We start from the raw sequence: 15603 nt of genomic DNA, 5'->3' as shown, positions 1-15603 counted from the left end.
AAATTATATTTAATGTCACCTTAAAAACAACAAAAATGTAAATGTAATCTAAATCTTAACGTTTTATAATATCAACTATATATTATAATGTGCACACAGACAAAGGTTTTGCAACATTTTGTTTAGCACTTTCTATTCAGGTATTATTCAAAGGATTTACACAGAAAGGTCTAAATGCAGCCTTTGGTGAAAAGGTATATAAATACATGTTGCACTTTGAGGTGCACATGCAAACATTGCTGCACGGATGCTTGGCCTGCGGTTTAGTGTGCGAAGAGAGTTTATGAGGGACGTTTCCGTAAACACACAGTGATATCAGACGGGCGTAGCGCCACCCTGCGCATGCGCACAGGACTGGAGAACTGACATCGCGGAGCAGCACTGCAATATCCATCGATTCGGGACCGAAGATTATCCATCTGCATTCTCGCAAGACTGGTGCCACCTGTACATATTAATCCATACCAACTGTGTCATTAAAGCAACCATGTCCATGGGAAGTGACTTTGGGAACCCTTTACGGAAATTCAAACTTGTTTTTTTAGGAGAGCAAAGCGGTGAGTCTTTAGGTTTGCCACGACTGGGTTCAGACGAACCCCTCTACCTTTCGACACATGCATGAAGTACATTAGTATGTTGTTGAGTCTTTTGTGTATCCGCTTGTTTTGTGTGTAATTTCAGACGATGTTATCTCTCTCTATCGATTCCGTCAAACAAGTCGGTTGCATATGTTTAATTTTTGATTAGTCATGAAAATGTATAGCTACGCAGACTGCTAAACACCCATATGTGAACATAACGTGATAAAATACTTATTTCAACAACTCTGTTATGATTGTCGCCTGTATTTTCCATTGTAAGCAGAAGGGCTGATAATATTATTGATCGCTGTTATTCTAGCGCAGTCTAAATCGCTCAAAACAAATATGAAATAATTTAATCGAAAGACATGCATATCGCCGTGTTTGTATATATATCTTCCTGTAAACATCCAATGATATCATGTCATGAAACAGAAAAGCGCAGAGGCTTTGCATTTCCCGAGTGTCTACTGGAGACACACCCAGGTTGGCAGTCCGTGTCTGTGGGATTCATCAGCAGAACAGAAATAAAAAACCTCATGAATTATTTTATGAGCGGTCATAATATCAGCCTGTATGATATGACTAGATATCGTGGTTTATTCCTTTGGCTGGATGATGGTTTTATCAGTGTCACTGTCGGTGTTTGTGAAGACGTAATCAGACGTGCATTTGAGATCATGTCTGTCATTTGATGACTGGACAGCCAGATATTTAAAATAATAACACTGAACATGGCGTCACCGTAAAGTTCACGTGTTCTTGAGATATGTTTGTCTTACATTTTCCAGTAATGCTTATAGCTCCTAATTGAATGGTTATCTATGCATCATTCACTGTTCTATGAAAAAAAAAATGGACAGGCTGTCAGACAGAGGGCCCTCTGTACCGTATAAGGCAACATTAGATTGTGATAAGAGATAATTGCAAATTAAGTCTAAATAAGGTTTGACAGCTGTTTGCATCTTATCTAGATCATAAATCCTATGCAGTGTGAATATGATGATGGATATTACCACACCTGCATTGAAAAACATTTATTTTCTCTTTATTTTCCCATTTTATCTCAACTTCATGTTGTTCCAAACCATCTTTCTTCTATGGAACACAAAAGGAGATGTTATAAACAACAACATCCTCTCAGTCACCACTTATCTTTTCTCCATATAATGAAAGTGAATCGTGACCGAAGAAAGGAAGTCATGCAGATTTGGAGCAACATGAGGGTAACTGATGACATGCTTTGCATGGACTGTCCTGTCTATCATCAGAAGACCACTTGTATTATGCTGTCCATGGTCCTGAAGCTGTTTGCTGGTCAGATTTGGTTGATCTTGTCTCAAGACATCAGCACAACAACCAGTGAAGTCACAAAAGAATGGGACCATTATGCCCTTTCATTCTTTGAGCTCCAGAATAAATATTGGCATTGTACCGTTTGGTGATTTTAGTATCTCGGCTCAGCCTGCCAAACAGCCTTGACCAGACTGGCCTGAAAAGAGCAATCCTCTAGTGTAGGAAGTGTACTCGGGAATTCTGCTGTCATAGTGGCTCCATGCACTGCCGCATTTTTAAGTCATTTTTCCCTGTCGCCATAACTCTAAATGACAGTGAAGTTCAAATGACATTCTCTGTGTAATCCCTTAAGAAATGTACTGTCATTTGAAGGACGGAGGTCAAGACAGCGTATGTTGCAGTATGGTAGAGTAATTCAATTACTAAAAACACCGGGTTTGGGGTTGGTCAGGACAATAAACTTATTAATCACTTCAATGCATGTGATGTGATTCATCAAAATCTGAATCTTTTCCTGGTTTTGTTGGTTTGTTTTACAGTTGGGAAAACATCGCTGATAACAAGGTTCATGTATGACAGTTTTGACAACACTTATCAGGTATGCTATTGGTTCTTTTAGTACAGGCACCAAAGAGTTTCCAGATAAGTCTATGTCATTTTGTATCTTACTTTAAAACTTTTTTCCATTACAGGCAACCATTGGAATTGACTTTTTATCAAAAACCATGTATCTGGAAGACCGAACTGTAAGAAGCTCTGAAACTAATTAGAATGAATGATTATGTTTAATACATATCACATTAACTATCAAAATCTATCATGTCTACAAATATGCCTTGTGTGTTTTTTATGCAGGTGAGGTTACAGCTATGGGACACCGCAGGGCAGGAGCGTTTTAGGAGTCTCATCCCGAGCTACATTAGAGACTCCACAGTGGCTGTGGTGGTGTATGATGTCACAAGTGAGCACCTCAAACACACACTTTGACCGATGAAGTGATGTAGAAGGAACTGCTTTTGTGTCGCCATTGATGAAATAAGCATTTAACAAAGTTCCCTTATTTCTTTTCCTTTTCTTCTTCCAGATGTCAATTCATTCCAGCTAACCTCCAAATGGATCGATGATGTCAGAACAGAGAGGGGAAGTGATGTCATTATCATGCTGGTGGGCAATAAAACAGACCTAGAAGAAAAGAGGTGGAGTCTTTAAATTAAAATTTCATCTAATTTAATGTGCTAGAAATCTTAATTGACACTATAGTATCACATTTTCATCTTTATATTTTTCTTTTTTTTCAATTTACTGAAAGTTATAATTTAAATGTAATTAAAATTGTAACGCATTATGTTGGAATTTGCTCTGATAGGCAAATCACTATAGAGGAGGGTGAGCAGCGGGCCAAAGAACTGAATGTGATGTTTATCGAGACTAGTGCAAAGACTGGCAGCAATGTAAAACAGGTAAGTCTAAGAGTGCTTCATTGTCTGCTCAATGGCAAATGGACTTGATCCAATAGAGTAATTTAATTGAGATCATGCCCTGTAACATGACACATGGAAGCTCTATTTGAGATTTGATTTAGCCAGAGCTGTTGCCCAAAGGGCTTTAACTTTACCAGTTCACTCTGGACAAAAAAATCAGATTTCAGTCTCTTTCTGTTTGGTTTAATAGTTGTTTCGGAGAGTGGCTGCTGCTTTGCCCGGAATGGAGAGCCTGGATGATAACAACAAAGAAGGAAGTATCCTTTAATGCATGACATTTAAAACCACAGATAAGTTTCATTTTTGAAAATGTGTCCCAGTTTTTTATGCAGAGGCAAAATTAGTAAACTAAATAATGAAGCCATATGTAGGTTGATAAACACAGTGACTGTGGTGCTATCAAAAACTTTTAAGAATCCCGTCCACATTTACTCTGGAACATCATCTTAACCAATACTGTGATTTTGGGGCGGGACTATCTGTTGGTTTGACCAATCACAGATGTAGAGTGTTTAGAAAGCCGAAAACAAGTTATTTCCCATTCACATTTCCACTAGTCATCATAATAGCAAAAATAACCCACTTAACCCAAGTTCCTAGTCTTATTGTGCATGATTTATAGCCATATATATATTCTTTTTATAGTTGACATCATCAAACCTTATTTTTCTAATACACATATTAAGAAAACAAAAATACTTGGACGCTGAGCTGAATACTTTAATAAGGCAACACTATTTTCTTGATTTCCTTGACACACAACCTTTTTCCAGTGATTGACATTAAGCTGGACAAACAGCCGGATCCTCCAGCCACTGAAAGTCGGTGCTCCTGTTAGTAGAAAAAACGGTCCGGACCTTCATTAACACCACATGCTTGTTCTGTTGCTTCCTATGGGTCCACGTCCAGTTGAACTTTATGATCGGAAATAGGCTTTTAACATCTGAATGGGTCTAAAATTATATTCCTCAGTTGCAAGAACAAAAAAACAAAAAAAAATCTACACTGTCTGTTTAATTGCCAGAATAATATCATAGGTAATTCAAAGTGACTAGCTAACAGATTCATATAAGACAGGAAGTGGCATGTGTACCATCTTCGGAACAAACAACATTCAGAGTGGATTATCGGTTGTTATGTTTTGTATTTTTGTACATTACAAAAAGCACTAAATGATGCCTTCACACAAATGAGTTTAAGATTCAAAACGGGCGACAGAGTAACTGTCTTTTGTCCATAGCTTGCATGTAAGACAACTTTTAGAATCTGTCATGTCCTTTGGTCCATACACATCGATAGTAACGAAGCGAAGAACTCCGAATTAATGAAAAAAAAGAAAAAAGAAGAGAGGTCCTGTTCAAAGTGTGGGTCTGTGTATACAGTACATCCTACATGTTAAACCAGTACTAGCCTCCATGAGAGGTGTGTGTACTAACCCGGTTAACCTTTAAAGTGCCGTGGCACTGTTGCAAAGAACCAATGGATTTTTCTGCTAGCTTCATGTGTACACTTTAGATCCGCCAGGCGATGCTGTATTGTATATAGTATTTATATTATTGTGAACATCCATTATTTAGACGTGGTTTATGTTCACTTGTACAAATGTTTTCTTCTTTATTTAAATATGACAAGGGCTTCACTTTATTTTCTCGGTCTCACCTGTAGCCATACACTGGTAGTGAAGTATTACCTTTGGTTTGGGCATTTTGCTTCCTTATACTGTTTTACTCATCCACCTATTCAAAAGAATACATTATTCCTGTTTAAACCCCTTTCGGATGTTTTACAGAAATATGTGGGTTTATTTTTTTTTATTATGGTTTTGTATTTTGCAGCCAACTTGAACTACAAAGAATAAGACAAGTGTCAGTCATTCGGTTGGGGTGAGAAAGGCGAATTTGAGGTAAGCCTTAGGAAACAACAGATTTTCATTTCAAATACATGCATTTTCTTCTGGGTTCTGACAAGGAAATGTATGGTTCACCACATCCTAATGTGATGAAACAGACAAATGATTGTCATATCCTTCGTAGTGAAGCTCTCGTAATCTCCCGCACATGGGCTGAATGGGTTTGTAGATTAAAATTCAAAATGCTAGTTGTAGGCGAACACTTTGAGCTGAGAGAGAATGTACCCCCCTGTCGTCCGCTCACAATATTCTGTTTCGCAACAGTACGTTCAAGAAATGTGAGTTGTTTACGAATCTCTGGAAACATAGTATCTGGAATATTTCATGCATTTGTTTTTGTTTTGTATTTTGAACTGTTTACATAAATGCACTGATTAACACCACTGATTGTATAGAGATTAATTTAGGATATATTAGGTATTTATAACATATTTAATGTTAGTGCGAGTTTCTTTCTGGTGTCAGTAATTCTATTAATTGAAACCTAAATGGACATGAGGAATAACTGTGACTGAATTGTTGGACTTCAGCTTCTGGGGCCGCTGATATTAACTGTGGGGAGGGACTGAGGTTAATGAGTTTTGCACTGACAGGGCACAGAATATGTCAGCTATCACATTCACATTTCTCAAGCCGTTTCCTCTTGTTAGCTTTGTCATCTTTCACTTTTGTACACTAGTTGTGCCTTCTGTTATTGTGGCATCACAATGCAAAGCTTTCATTGTATGGCTACCTGAGAACACATACGTTACAGAACGGTGGTCACTGACTGGTCAGCCAGACAACTGATGGAGTTATGATAAAATTGTTATATTCACACATCTAGCCAATACACAGAACAAATTGCAGAACAGTCCCGTACAAGCGGAAGGTTATGTGTAAAACAGGAAATTGCTGCTGATAGTGTGAGGAGATTGAATCTGTCAAGAGTTGTTGAAATAGGGTTGTGTAGAGCAGTGTAGTTGGCTCTTTATTCACTCTGTAAGGACATTTATGAGCATGACATCTGTCTGAAAAAAATAAATAAAAATTAATAAAATCCATGTCTTAATACCAAACTGTCTATTGCTACAATGCTGTGTTATATTATTTTATACAGCAGTTTAAGAAACTAAGAATTTTTTTTTTGTGTGTGGAAATTGTGTATTTTTTCAACCAAGCAGAAAGTTCGGGTGAATTTTTTTATGGCAATGTAAGACAAATGTTATGTTCAGGGTTTCATTTAAAGTTTTCACAGACTGATGGCGAATTTCCACAGCTGTTAACTTTGTAAACCTAGCATTTATTTTAATGTGAATCTTCAACATTATACTTGGTGTTTTCTTACATTAGTTTTTAATTATATAAAATGAGTTATCCCTCCCATGTGAGTGTTTCTAATAATAAGGCTAAGGAAGTGACTGCAAATTTGACATCTTTTGTCTCTTTTGACCAATGTAAACAATCTCTTGATATTTCTTCCACTTTTGGAAAGTCATAGATACTTCAAGTTGATTTTTTTTCCATATGCTATACTGTAGGCTTAAAAGAGAACACAAAATACATTTGTTGTAGTGTCCATTCATCACTATAGACGTTTACCCAAACTATGATGATGACTTCTGTTTCTCAGAACCTTGGAAATGTGTAAAAGGTCTATTATAGTTTGAGTATAACCTTGTTGGAAAATCTCAAAGGCATTAATAATTCCCATGCAACATTACAAATGCCACATTAGTGGCTATTCCAGATCCAGTGCATTTATTGTGATGCACAGAGACTGGGAGTCCCCTTGGCGTGGAAACTATAGTCCTCAAGAGAGACAGGTGACTGAAAGTAGAGGCTCACATGATTGAGAAATCGTTTCTTGCCCAACTGTGGACTTTCCAAGCCATACCGCACAAATGAGCATAAATGGGAACAAATAAGGGACAGGTATATTTAACCAGCCTACAAGGTGCAAGTTAGTGTTTTAACTATAAATAGAAATTCAGTGTCACCACTTATCACAGCAGTCTTTTGAATAAATGGCCCCTAGAGACTCCAAAAGCACAAGAGTCATTTGTCCATCAGTCACAGAAAAGCCATGCCAATCACTGACAGCCATCACACCAAATAAAAGGAAACCAGCCAGGAGATTACAAGTATCCATAGTCCTCATCTCCTGCATCTGTTGTAAGTACAATGTTTAACTTTTTAGCATCTTTAACATCAGGAAACGAATGAATATGTACCATTATTTCTAAAGGCTGAATGATGATCGATAGTGTTGAATTATTAATGTTAAGAGTCTTTGACCATCAACGCATCTGCAGCAGTACTGACAATTACTGTTTGATCTCTAACTGATTTCCGAAAAAAAAAATAAAAAGGATAAACCAAAATTCAACAGTTATTAATGGAAGTTATTTCAATCAAAAAGCTCAGCTAAATATTTTTTAATTATACGTATTACTAAAAAAAAATTCTTACTTTGTTTACATTATTTCAATGAATAGTAATGTAAGCTAAATATGTAAATACATGAAAATGATACTACAGTATATGCCTGTTACTGTATTATAAGTCCAGATTAAAGTGCAACATTCCATTTTAGGTAACACTTTATAACAACTGCATGCTATTAATCATTAGTTAAGCATTAGGAAACAGTTAATTCATCATTTATAAAGCATTAATAGACACTTATAAGCAGTTTATAAATACAGATATAAATGCTTTATACCTGATTTAAAAGCATATCTATAATGTATTTAATAATAGTTTTTTCATACTTTATTAATGATCAATTTATCATTTCTAAATTAAGTATAGCATTATTTACACACCAGTTATTAAGGAGTTGTCAGTGGTTCATAAGATCACTTAGAAATTGTAAGTAAATGATTAATAAACTATTTAAATTTAAATCTTTTTATTCAGACATATAGTAATAGTTACTTATAGTGTTAATAAATGGTTTATTAACATGTATTTCTACTGTAATTCAGGGTTAATTCATGTAGTTGTTAGTTAACTATTTTTGTGAGCTCATCTAAAGTGAGGATTATTTATGCCTTGTAAAGCTTTTACAAATGAGATTTAAAGGCTGTTAATATTTCTATGTTCTGTATCACTGTGTTGTGTTTGTTTCTGTTTTTTGTTTAGAAGATAACTGGGCCTTTAAATATCCTTTATAAATGCTTTACAAGGCATAACTAGTCCTCACTTTAGATAAGCTCACATAAATAGTTAACTGACCACTACTAAATGCTTTATAACTACCTGAATTTACTACATTTCTTGTGATCTTATGAATCACTGGCAACTCCTAAATAACTGGTTTGTAAACAATGCTATACTTCATTGAGAAATGATAAATTGATCATGAATAAAGTATGAAATTACACATTATAGATATGCTTTTAAATCAAGAATAAAGCATTTATGTCTGTATTTATAAACTGATTATTACTGTCTATTAATGCTTTATAAATTATGAATTATCTGTTTACTAATGCTTAATTAATGATTAATAGTGTGCAGTTATTATAAAGTGTTACCCAATTTTATATAATATATAACAAGGGACCCCTTCTCTAAAAAGACCTCTACTTTGATTTCTTACAGTTTATGCACATGATAAAACAATCTTTTTAATTTTTTTTTAAATGAATATCTGAAGATATATTTAGTGCTCTCAGAACACCAGAGCCAGAATTTCAATGTAAATGTATTTTGTGACCTGTATGCAGGACTCTTGTGGAAGCATGTCTAGGGTGGAAGGTTACGGAGAGTCTGACCTGCGCTCACAGCTACGAGCATGTAGGACTGAGATCGCCATGGCAATCCATGACCCTTTCCCACTGCTGTATGGGCTGGCGGATCACAATATCATCTCTGAACAGACCCTAAGGGTGAACATTTTCATAAAAATTACATTCCTCTGCATAATTATAAATCTGCGTAATCATAGCTCATTAAATGCTCAAACAAGGAACTAATACTATTACTTATTAACACTTAAGGAGACTTTAGAGCAAACGAAAAAGGACGGGATCCACAAAGCTGTCTACTCACTGCTCACTTTGATACTGGACCAGGATGCCACAGTCCTCCAGGGATTCTGGAGCAATCTCTGTAAAGAGTACAATAAGGAGTGTTACCCAAAACTGGAAACCCTTTTTATGAACCTTCCCAAAGGTACAGTGCACAGGTCTGGCAAACATAAGTAGGTTGGAGGATAATAATTACAGTTGAAGTGATGATGTGATACTCTGATCTGGCAGGGTTAAAGCAGGTGGCCAGACATTCAGGGAACCCCAGGATTTTGCTGCAGGTCCGCAGCCAGTCAGGCAAGAAGAGAGGGGTGGCTGAAAAACCAATGACCCACCGGCCATCACATCACCACACCAAGAAAGCCTTAACCTCCAGCTCAGGTGTGGACACTGGCACACACTCAGATTTTCATAATTAATAACTTTGAGAGAACCTTGCCTGAACGTTCTTTATTTTCTGAGAATGTTAGCTGAGCTGGAGAAAAGTATTTATTTTTTTTTTTTCTGACACTTCTTTCTATGATCTTGTGATGTTACAGTCAAGTCAGGTTATTTTCATTTAAATTGAATAATAAGCCAAACACAAACTAAATAGCAACTGATTATTATTTATTAAAAACTGCCTACGTTTTAGATGTATTACTACTAACAGGCCCAATGTACCATTTTTAAATTTACAGAAGCGGAAGTTACAACAAATATAATTTTTGCATTCCCATTTGATCCAATAAAAAAATAAAAAATCTTTATATTTTATTTAAAAAAAGCCAGCCGTTTACAGTTTCCTATAGCTTAATTTAATGCCAGTATATAGGACAATAACACAATAGAACTATAAATTTGCATACATATTTTTTAAGATTCCAAACCGTGTTATTTGTGATGTTCTAATCATTTAACAAGTACACTATTCATTCTTTTACCATTCATGTACTACATATTATGTCACTTATATACAATACATTTAAATAATTTGCTTTGTATGCTGCAAGGGTAAACCTACTGTTCTCCACAAATCACAAGATATTTTTTTTACGCTCAAAAAGGCGAATTACGATTTATAATCTGAGGGAACACTTATCATTTTCTATGGCCGTGACTGGATGCTTCTAGGTGCAAACTTGATAGTCCTGAATCCTGATAACTCAATGCCTTCACTGTTCCAGGAAGCAAAGGCAAGCCTATGAGAAAGACAGATGGTGCAGCACTTTCTCAGGTCTCAGTGGGAAACGGTAATCACATGTTTGTGTGTGTCATTGGAAGACTATGCATCATAGTAAATGAATGATATTACAGAGTAATAAATATGTCTCCCAAAATGCAGGGGTCCAGGCTATATCTACCTCAGTCCAGAGGGCCGTGACTGTTTCTGCCAGTGAGCATCCCACTGGCTGCGGGACAGTGGAGGGGATTCTGATCCAGCAGGTCATCGAGTCTGGTGAGCTCAGCACATTAATACACTATTGACAGACTGTGATAAAAGCCTTTACTTAGCTAATGCTTTAGCTCTTAGTGTGTGTTTTGATAATGTAACCTTGCCGTGTAAACACTTTGGCAGCACAGATGTCTCAGCTGCTCTCTCCCACAGGAGGTGCCAAAAAATGCATCAAGGTTGGAGGAGAATTCTACTCTTCTGGCAAACTGGATGAGACAGCTGGAGTGCACAAGACACAGACTGCACAAAACTATTTTCACCAGCAGGGAGAGCCAAGCACCAGAGCCATGGATGTAGGTGATCAAAACTGGTTTGGCTGATGGAAAATTACAGATGTTTAAGACGTATAATTCTATAGGCATAAGCGGTCATAATTTTAACCTGGGCTTGTACAATAGGTAAATCACATTTATGATGTATACTGTATGTTCAGGTCGAGCATAATGATGATGAATGTACCGTATGTAAAGACGGTGGGGAGCTCATCTGCTGTGATGGATGTCCTCGTGCCTTCCATCTCAACTGCCTAGTGCCGCCCCTTACCTCCATACCCAGGTACTGATGAGTCATGTGACGCACAGGCCACTGACCCTACCAAACCTATGACTGCACTCATCATCTTTAGCTGTGTCAAGCTTTAGTCAGTGGCGATCATCTACATAGTAGAACACCCCAAAAAAGACATGATAAAATGAAATTATTCTAATAATAATTCAAATTAAATATAAAATAATTTGTGCAAAGTTTTCAGTTAATTTTCAATGTCACAAATTTACCTGTCTGTTTTATGTTCATTTGCAGGTTTAAATGAGATTTGAAATCCCAGTTTAGTGTGTTTTTTAGACAACAGCGGGTTTCAACCAGAGGGCCGATGATACCCACTAGGGGGCCTAGCAAACTTCCACTGGAGTTATATTATTAATTAATGTGTAATATTATTAATAAATCCTATGAATTACAGAATAATATTGTTCATTTGTCTGTAATTTCATGGATGATGTCAGACGATCCAAATGAATATATTTTTATTGATACAATATATATTTTTAATAAAATACAGTATTTCATTTACATACATAAAAATAAAAGGAATCCGTAACAGTGGGGAGCCTTTGAGTCAAATCGGTCGAGAATCACTGCTCTGTATGAATGTGTTTGTTTTCAGTGGTACCTGGCGCTGTCAGTTATGCCAAAGCAACCGAGGGAAAGACAGAACATACACCCCTTTGCAGGTAAAACATGACAAGAGTAACATTAAACCTACTGAAAACAACATCTGTGTACACATTTGTATACAATATGAACTGTCAGGACTATAGGAGATTATTAGTAGTCATTGCAGTAGTAACGTCTCTTCTCTTATTTTTAGCCTGCAGTTCACCCTCCAGTGACAGAGTCAAGCTCCAGCTCGGCTGTGGACTTCTCTTTCTTCTCGTCTTTGTCCTCCACTTCACTCTCCACAGTCTCAGGAGGCCTCCAGGTAACACTTCCATGTGACTCGGTGAGAGACATGCTCACAGCAAGTATGATAGCTATAGCAATACATGCTATAACATTTTAATAATCATTGGAATCCTTTTCAGAAGGATTTTAATACATCTGATGAACAATAAAAACAATGAGAGCCAATAAGAATCCACCCAACATTAAACAGCTCAAGCATTTAAAGCAGTAGTGCGACATTACTGCAGTGTGCTAATAATTCACTGAATGTTACCATACATTGGTGGAGATAATGATATAGTTGTTATAGTTATCTTTACAGTTATTGTTCTCTGAACACACCTCTATGAGAATAATAAACGCCTCACCACAATTATACTGATAATGACACAGAAAAACAGTGTCACTTTCACCATTTTTTTAACAGATGATGAATAATTAAAAACATTGACAGTCAATCAAAATCTCTTTTTGGTATGAACGTGCCTTTACTGTGTGTGGAGAAATAATTCGTACAAAAAAAAAAGTTTGTAAAATAAAACGTATTTCCACACCCTCATGTTATTTCAGTTGTTTAAATCATGCATATCTCTGACAGGATTGTGGTTATTTTAAGCGATTTATATTTTGAATCCCTGTCAGTCTTCAGATGGTGAAATGGTTGGGATGAGAATGGCGTGTGGAATTTGCCACCTCAGCCGAGGAGAGCTGATCACCTGCCCACAGTGCCTGCAGAGTTATCATGCCCTCTGCAACTTTTCAAAGTACTGATGTTATTTAGGATAGAATAACTGTGAGCTCTATCATGCTTTGAATCTCAGTCACTCCTTCTCTCTTCCCCTATGTGACTTTTCAGTGGAAAGTCAAGATGTAGAAATTGCTCCAGGTCTTGGGGCCCTGAAAGTGAAACATCACTGAGGAGTCTTCAGGTAATCCATACACTAAAACAACACTTTAGGACCAACTGACCTCACAGATGTTATTAGTCTGGTTTATTCCCACAGGTGAGTCAACACATGACTGATCAGGGCTTAACGCCATCCGAGCAGCTGCTCAACAGAGATGAAATGGACTCTATAATGGGGGAGGTGAGGTCATGTTTTTCAATAGTAGACGATTAAATTAATAAATGCAAATGTGAGCAATGGAAACTGTGTATACATGAAGCCACAGATGAAATGCCTAACCGTATGTTTGTCTTGATGGATGCAGAACTCTATAGATGGGATCCTGCAGTGGGCTTTCCACAACATTTCACATCCTCTTTCTGAGTCTCAGGGCTATTTCTAGTGAGTCCACTGGTTCATCTCTGCTGTGCCCAAATATCAAATCTCAGTATACGGCTCCTTCTCAGTGTTAGTTGGACTAATAGAGCGTACAGATTCAAGAATTAATTAGTTTATCAATTTCACAGGTTATTTGTATTTTATTTTAAAGGGTTTCCACCGAAGTTTAAACTTATATTTGGGAAAAATACAATATGTACAATACAAAATACATTAGGATAACCTCACCCAGAAGCTAATGTTCATCTAAATGATTCATTGTCCCTTCCATTCAATACAATTTAATGATGTACAGTATTAGACAGATGTTATTATAGACCTTAAACAGGGTATACAAAACACTGTATTGAATTTTACACGGATGAATATGAGGCTGTTAGGAAGACTTCAGGCTACTATATACTTTAAATGAAAGAATGAACTGATACGATATGATTTTTTAACAAAATCATGCTAAAGAAAGTTTGCTTGGTGTTTTTTTTGGGAGGTAAATACAGGTCAACTTTCTGTAAAATTTGATTTTGGCTGGTAAACCCCTTCAAACTACCATTGGTCAATGGCAATTACAGTACAGAATAAAACTTTGCTTGTGAGTATACTGTGCCATAATATTTTAGAGAATGTAATGCATTGTGTAAAGATACTAGATCACATGTCATTTTTTTTTTAACTCACACATTTCAAACTTGATACATGGAGTTATTGTCTACTGAGAGTGTTTTGGAAAGATGTTTGGTCAGCTGAACAACTGGCATATCGTTATACAAAAGTACAATACATTGAACACACACTGCACTCAAGTCCCTCACAGACTTGATTTCATTTGGGTCAAAAATTAAATAAGTCAGCAAGGTCTATAGAGGTCCCTACTATCCACCAAGGGGTCCATGATGAAATATGCATTGTGGACTTATTGTTCTGGAATGTCAACATGCATGTGATAACCTCCAGATAAGAAACAGTGGCTCAAGAAAAGATGGCAAACAACGAAAAACATGCTCCCATTTTTTATTAAAGACCCATGTGTTCATCACTTTCGTCTATTTGCGCAAGTTTCTTTTTTTTGTGTACCTGGTATTACCTAGGTTATGGGGACCAAATGTCCCTACAAGGACACCAGTAAATTTTGACCTTGTAGGGACAATTTTTGGTCCCAATGAGGAAACAAGATTTCAAACAATACAGAATGATCTTTTTGAAAATCTAAAAATGCTGAATGTTTTGTGTGAGTGGTAGGTTTAGAGGTAGGATTAAGGAATAAAAAATACTGTTTGTACTATACAAAGAAAATCACCTCTATAGAATGTCCACATAAAACATGGCATCCCCTTTATATGTTAGTATGTGTGTGTGTGTGTGTGTGTGTGTGTGTGTGTGTGTGTGTGTGTGTCTAAATGCCCCTATGTGGGCCTTCTGTGCTCTTCTGAGAATGTTTTTTTACACATCCCATGGAATGCATGGTCCAGAGCCAACGCTGTCAGTTTTCCTTTTTGGCCTCCTCGGGAGACAAAAGAGAGTGGGAAAAGAGAGAGGAAGAGAAGAAGAAGAGAAAGAGAGCACTTGGAATGTTAATGAGAAACATGTGGGACTCCTGGAAATGTGCTGTTGCTAATGTCAAAGCATAATACATGTCAACAAAGAGAAAAGCTTCTCGTTTGCTTTCATAAGGCTTTCGTACAAAAACAGTGAAGTGATCCGTGCTGTGGGAATTTATCAGGAGTCTCAGTTTATCAACGTTTTCTTCAACCTCAGTCTTTAAAGTGTGTGAATGCTCGCTCTCGGGCAGATGGTGTTGTGACAGGCCAGGGGCCAGACGTTGTTGGAATGTTGCGGGGTTGCTGTGGATACCTGTCCTTTAAGGCCCAACAAATAAGGAGCGGGGAATGTATTACGGTGGACCTTAAATCTCAGCAGAGCATGAAGGAAAATGTTTTTATATGAGAAGACATTTGGCAATGCAGGCAGCATGCATCAGTGAGACAGGATACACCACAGGCTGGTTCTGTTTTATCTCCTGCAATGCCAAGACACTTCATGTTTATGATGTGCTATTCTAAGCCTTCAGGCAGCTTTTATATATCAAAGACATTCTACTGTATATCTGTTATGTCCTGTCCTTGATTTGTAAAGTCTGAAACTGGTGCCAAAGTTCTGGC

At 36.9% G+C, this 15603-nt stretch overlaps 2 protein-coding genes across 2 annotated transcripts; both read left to right on the top strand.

The window, feature by feature from the left end:
- The first annotated feature begins 337 nt into the window (after window positions 1-337).
- Window positions 338-6325, top strand: LOC127951398 (ras-related protein Rab-6B). Its single transcript, XM_052549271.1, has 8 exons — window positions 338-557; window positions 2417-2475; window positions 2570-2623; window positions 2733-2838; window positions 2962-3073; window positions 3244-3337; window positions 3549-3615; window positions 4132-6325. Exons 1-8 carry the CDS (start codon window positions 488-490, stop codon window positions 4194-4196), a joined length of 627 nt encoding a protein of 208 aa, XP_052405231.1. The 5' UTR covers window positions 338-487; the 3' UTR covers window positions 4197-6325.
- A 2444-nt stretch (window positions 6326-8769) lies between these two features.
- LOC127951396 (autoimmune regulator-like) lies at window positions 8770-14803 on the top strand. The gene is made up of 13 exons (XM_052549270.1): window positions 8770-9142; window positions 9254-9428; window positions 9515-9664; window positions 10450-10515; window positions 10608-10721; window positions 10872-11011; window positions 11152-11273; window positions 11884-11950; window positions 12088-12198; window positions 12804-12925; window positions 13018-13090; window positions 13166-13249; window positions 13374-14803. The coding sequence occupies exons 1-13, from the start codon at window positions 8957-8959 to the stop codon at window positions 13449-13451; spliced, it is 1488 nt and encodes a 495-aa protein (XP_052405230.1). The 5' UTR covers window positions 8770-8956; the 3' UTR covers window positions 13452-14803.
- The last annotated feature ends 800 nt before the right edge of the window (window positions 14804-15603 follow it).

This window comes from Carassius gibelio, chromosome B2 (assembly GCF_023724105.1).
Source record: "Carassius gibelio isolate Cgi1373 ecotype wild population from Czech Republic chromosome B2, carGib1.2-hapl.c, whole genome shotgun sequence".
Classification (NCBI taxonomy): Eukaryota; Metazoa; Chordata; class Actinopteri; order Cypriniformes; family Cyprinidae; genus Carassius; species Carassius gibelio.
This window is presented reverse-complemented; position numbering and strand designations above follow the sequence as displayed.

Bases quoted from the DNA above. Each gene is read 5' to 3' on its own strand.
- LOC127951398 (XM_052549271.1), top strand. From the start codon at position 488: ATGTCCATGGGAAGTGACTTTGGGAACCCTTTACGGAAATTCAAACTT. The intron at 558-2,416 runs GTGAGTCTTTAG...TTTGTTTTACAG, and splicing joins TTTTTTAGGAGAGCAAAGCG to TTGGGAAAACATCGCTGATA. The intron at 3,074-3,243 runs GTGGAGTCTTTA...TTGCTCTGATAG, and splicing joins ACAGACCTAGAAGAAAAGAG to GCAAATCACTATAGAGGAGG.
- LOC127951396 (XM_052549270.1), top strand. From the start codon at position 8,957: ATGTATTTTGTGACCTGTATGCAGGACTCTTGTGGAAGCATGTCTAGG. The intron at 9,143-9,253 runs GTGAACATTTTC...TTAACACTTAAG, and splicing joins TCTCTGAACAGACCCTAAGG to GAGACTTTAGAGCAAACGAA. The intron at 10,516-10,607 runs GTAATCACATGT...CCCAAAATGCAG, and splicing joins TCAGGTCTCAGTGGGAAACG to GGGTCCAGGCTATATCTACC.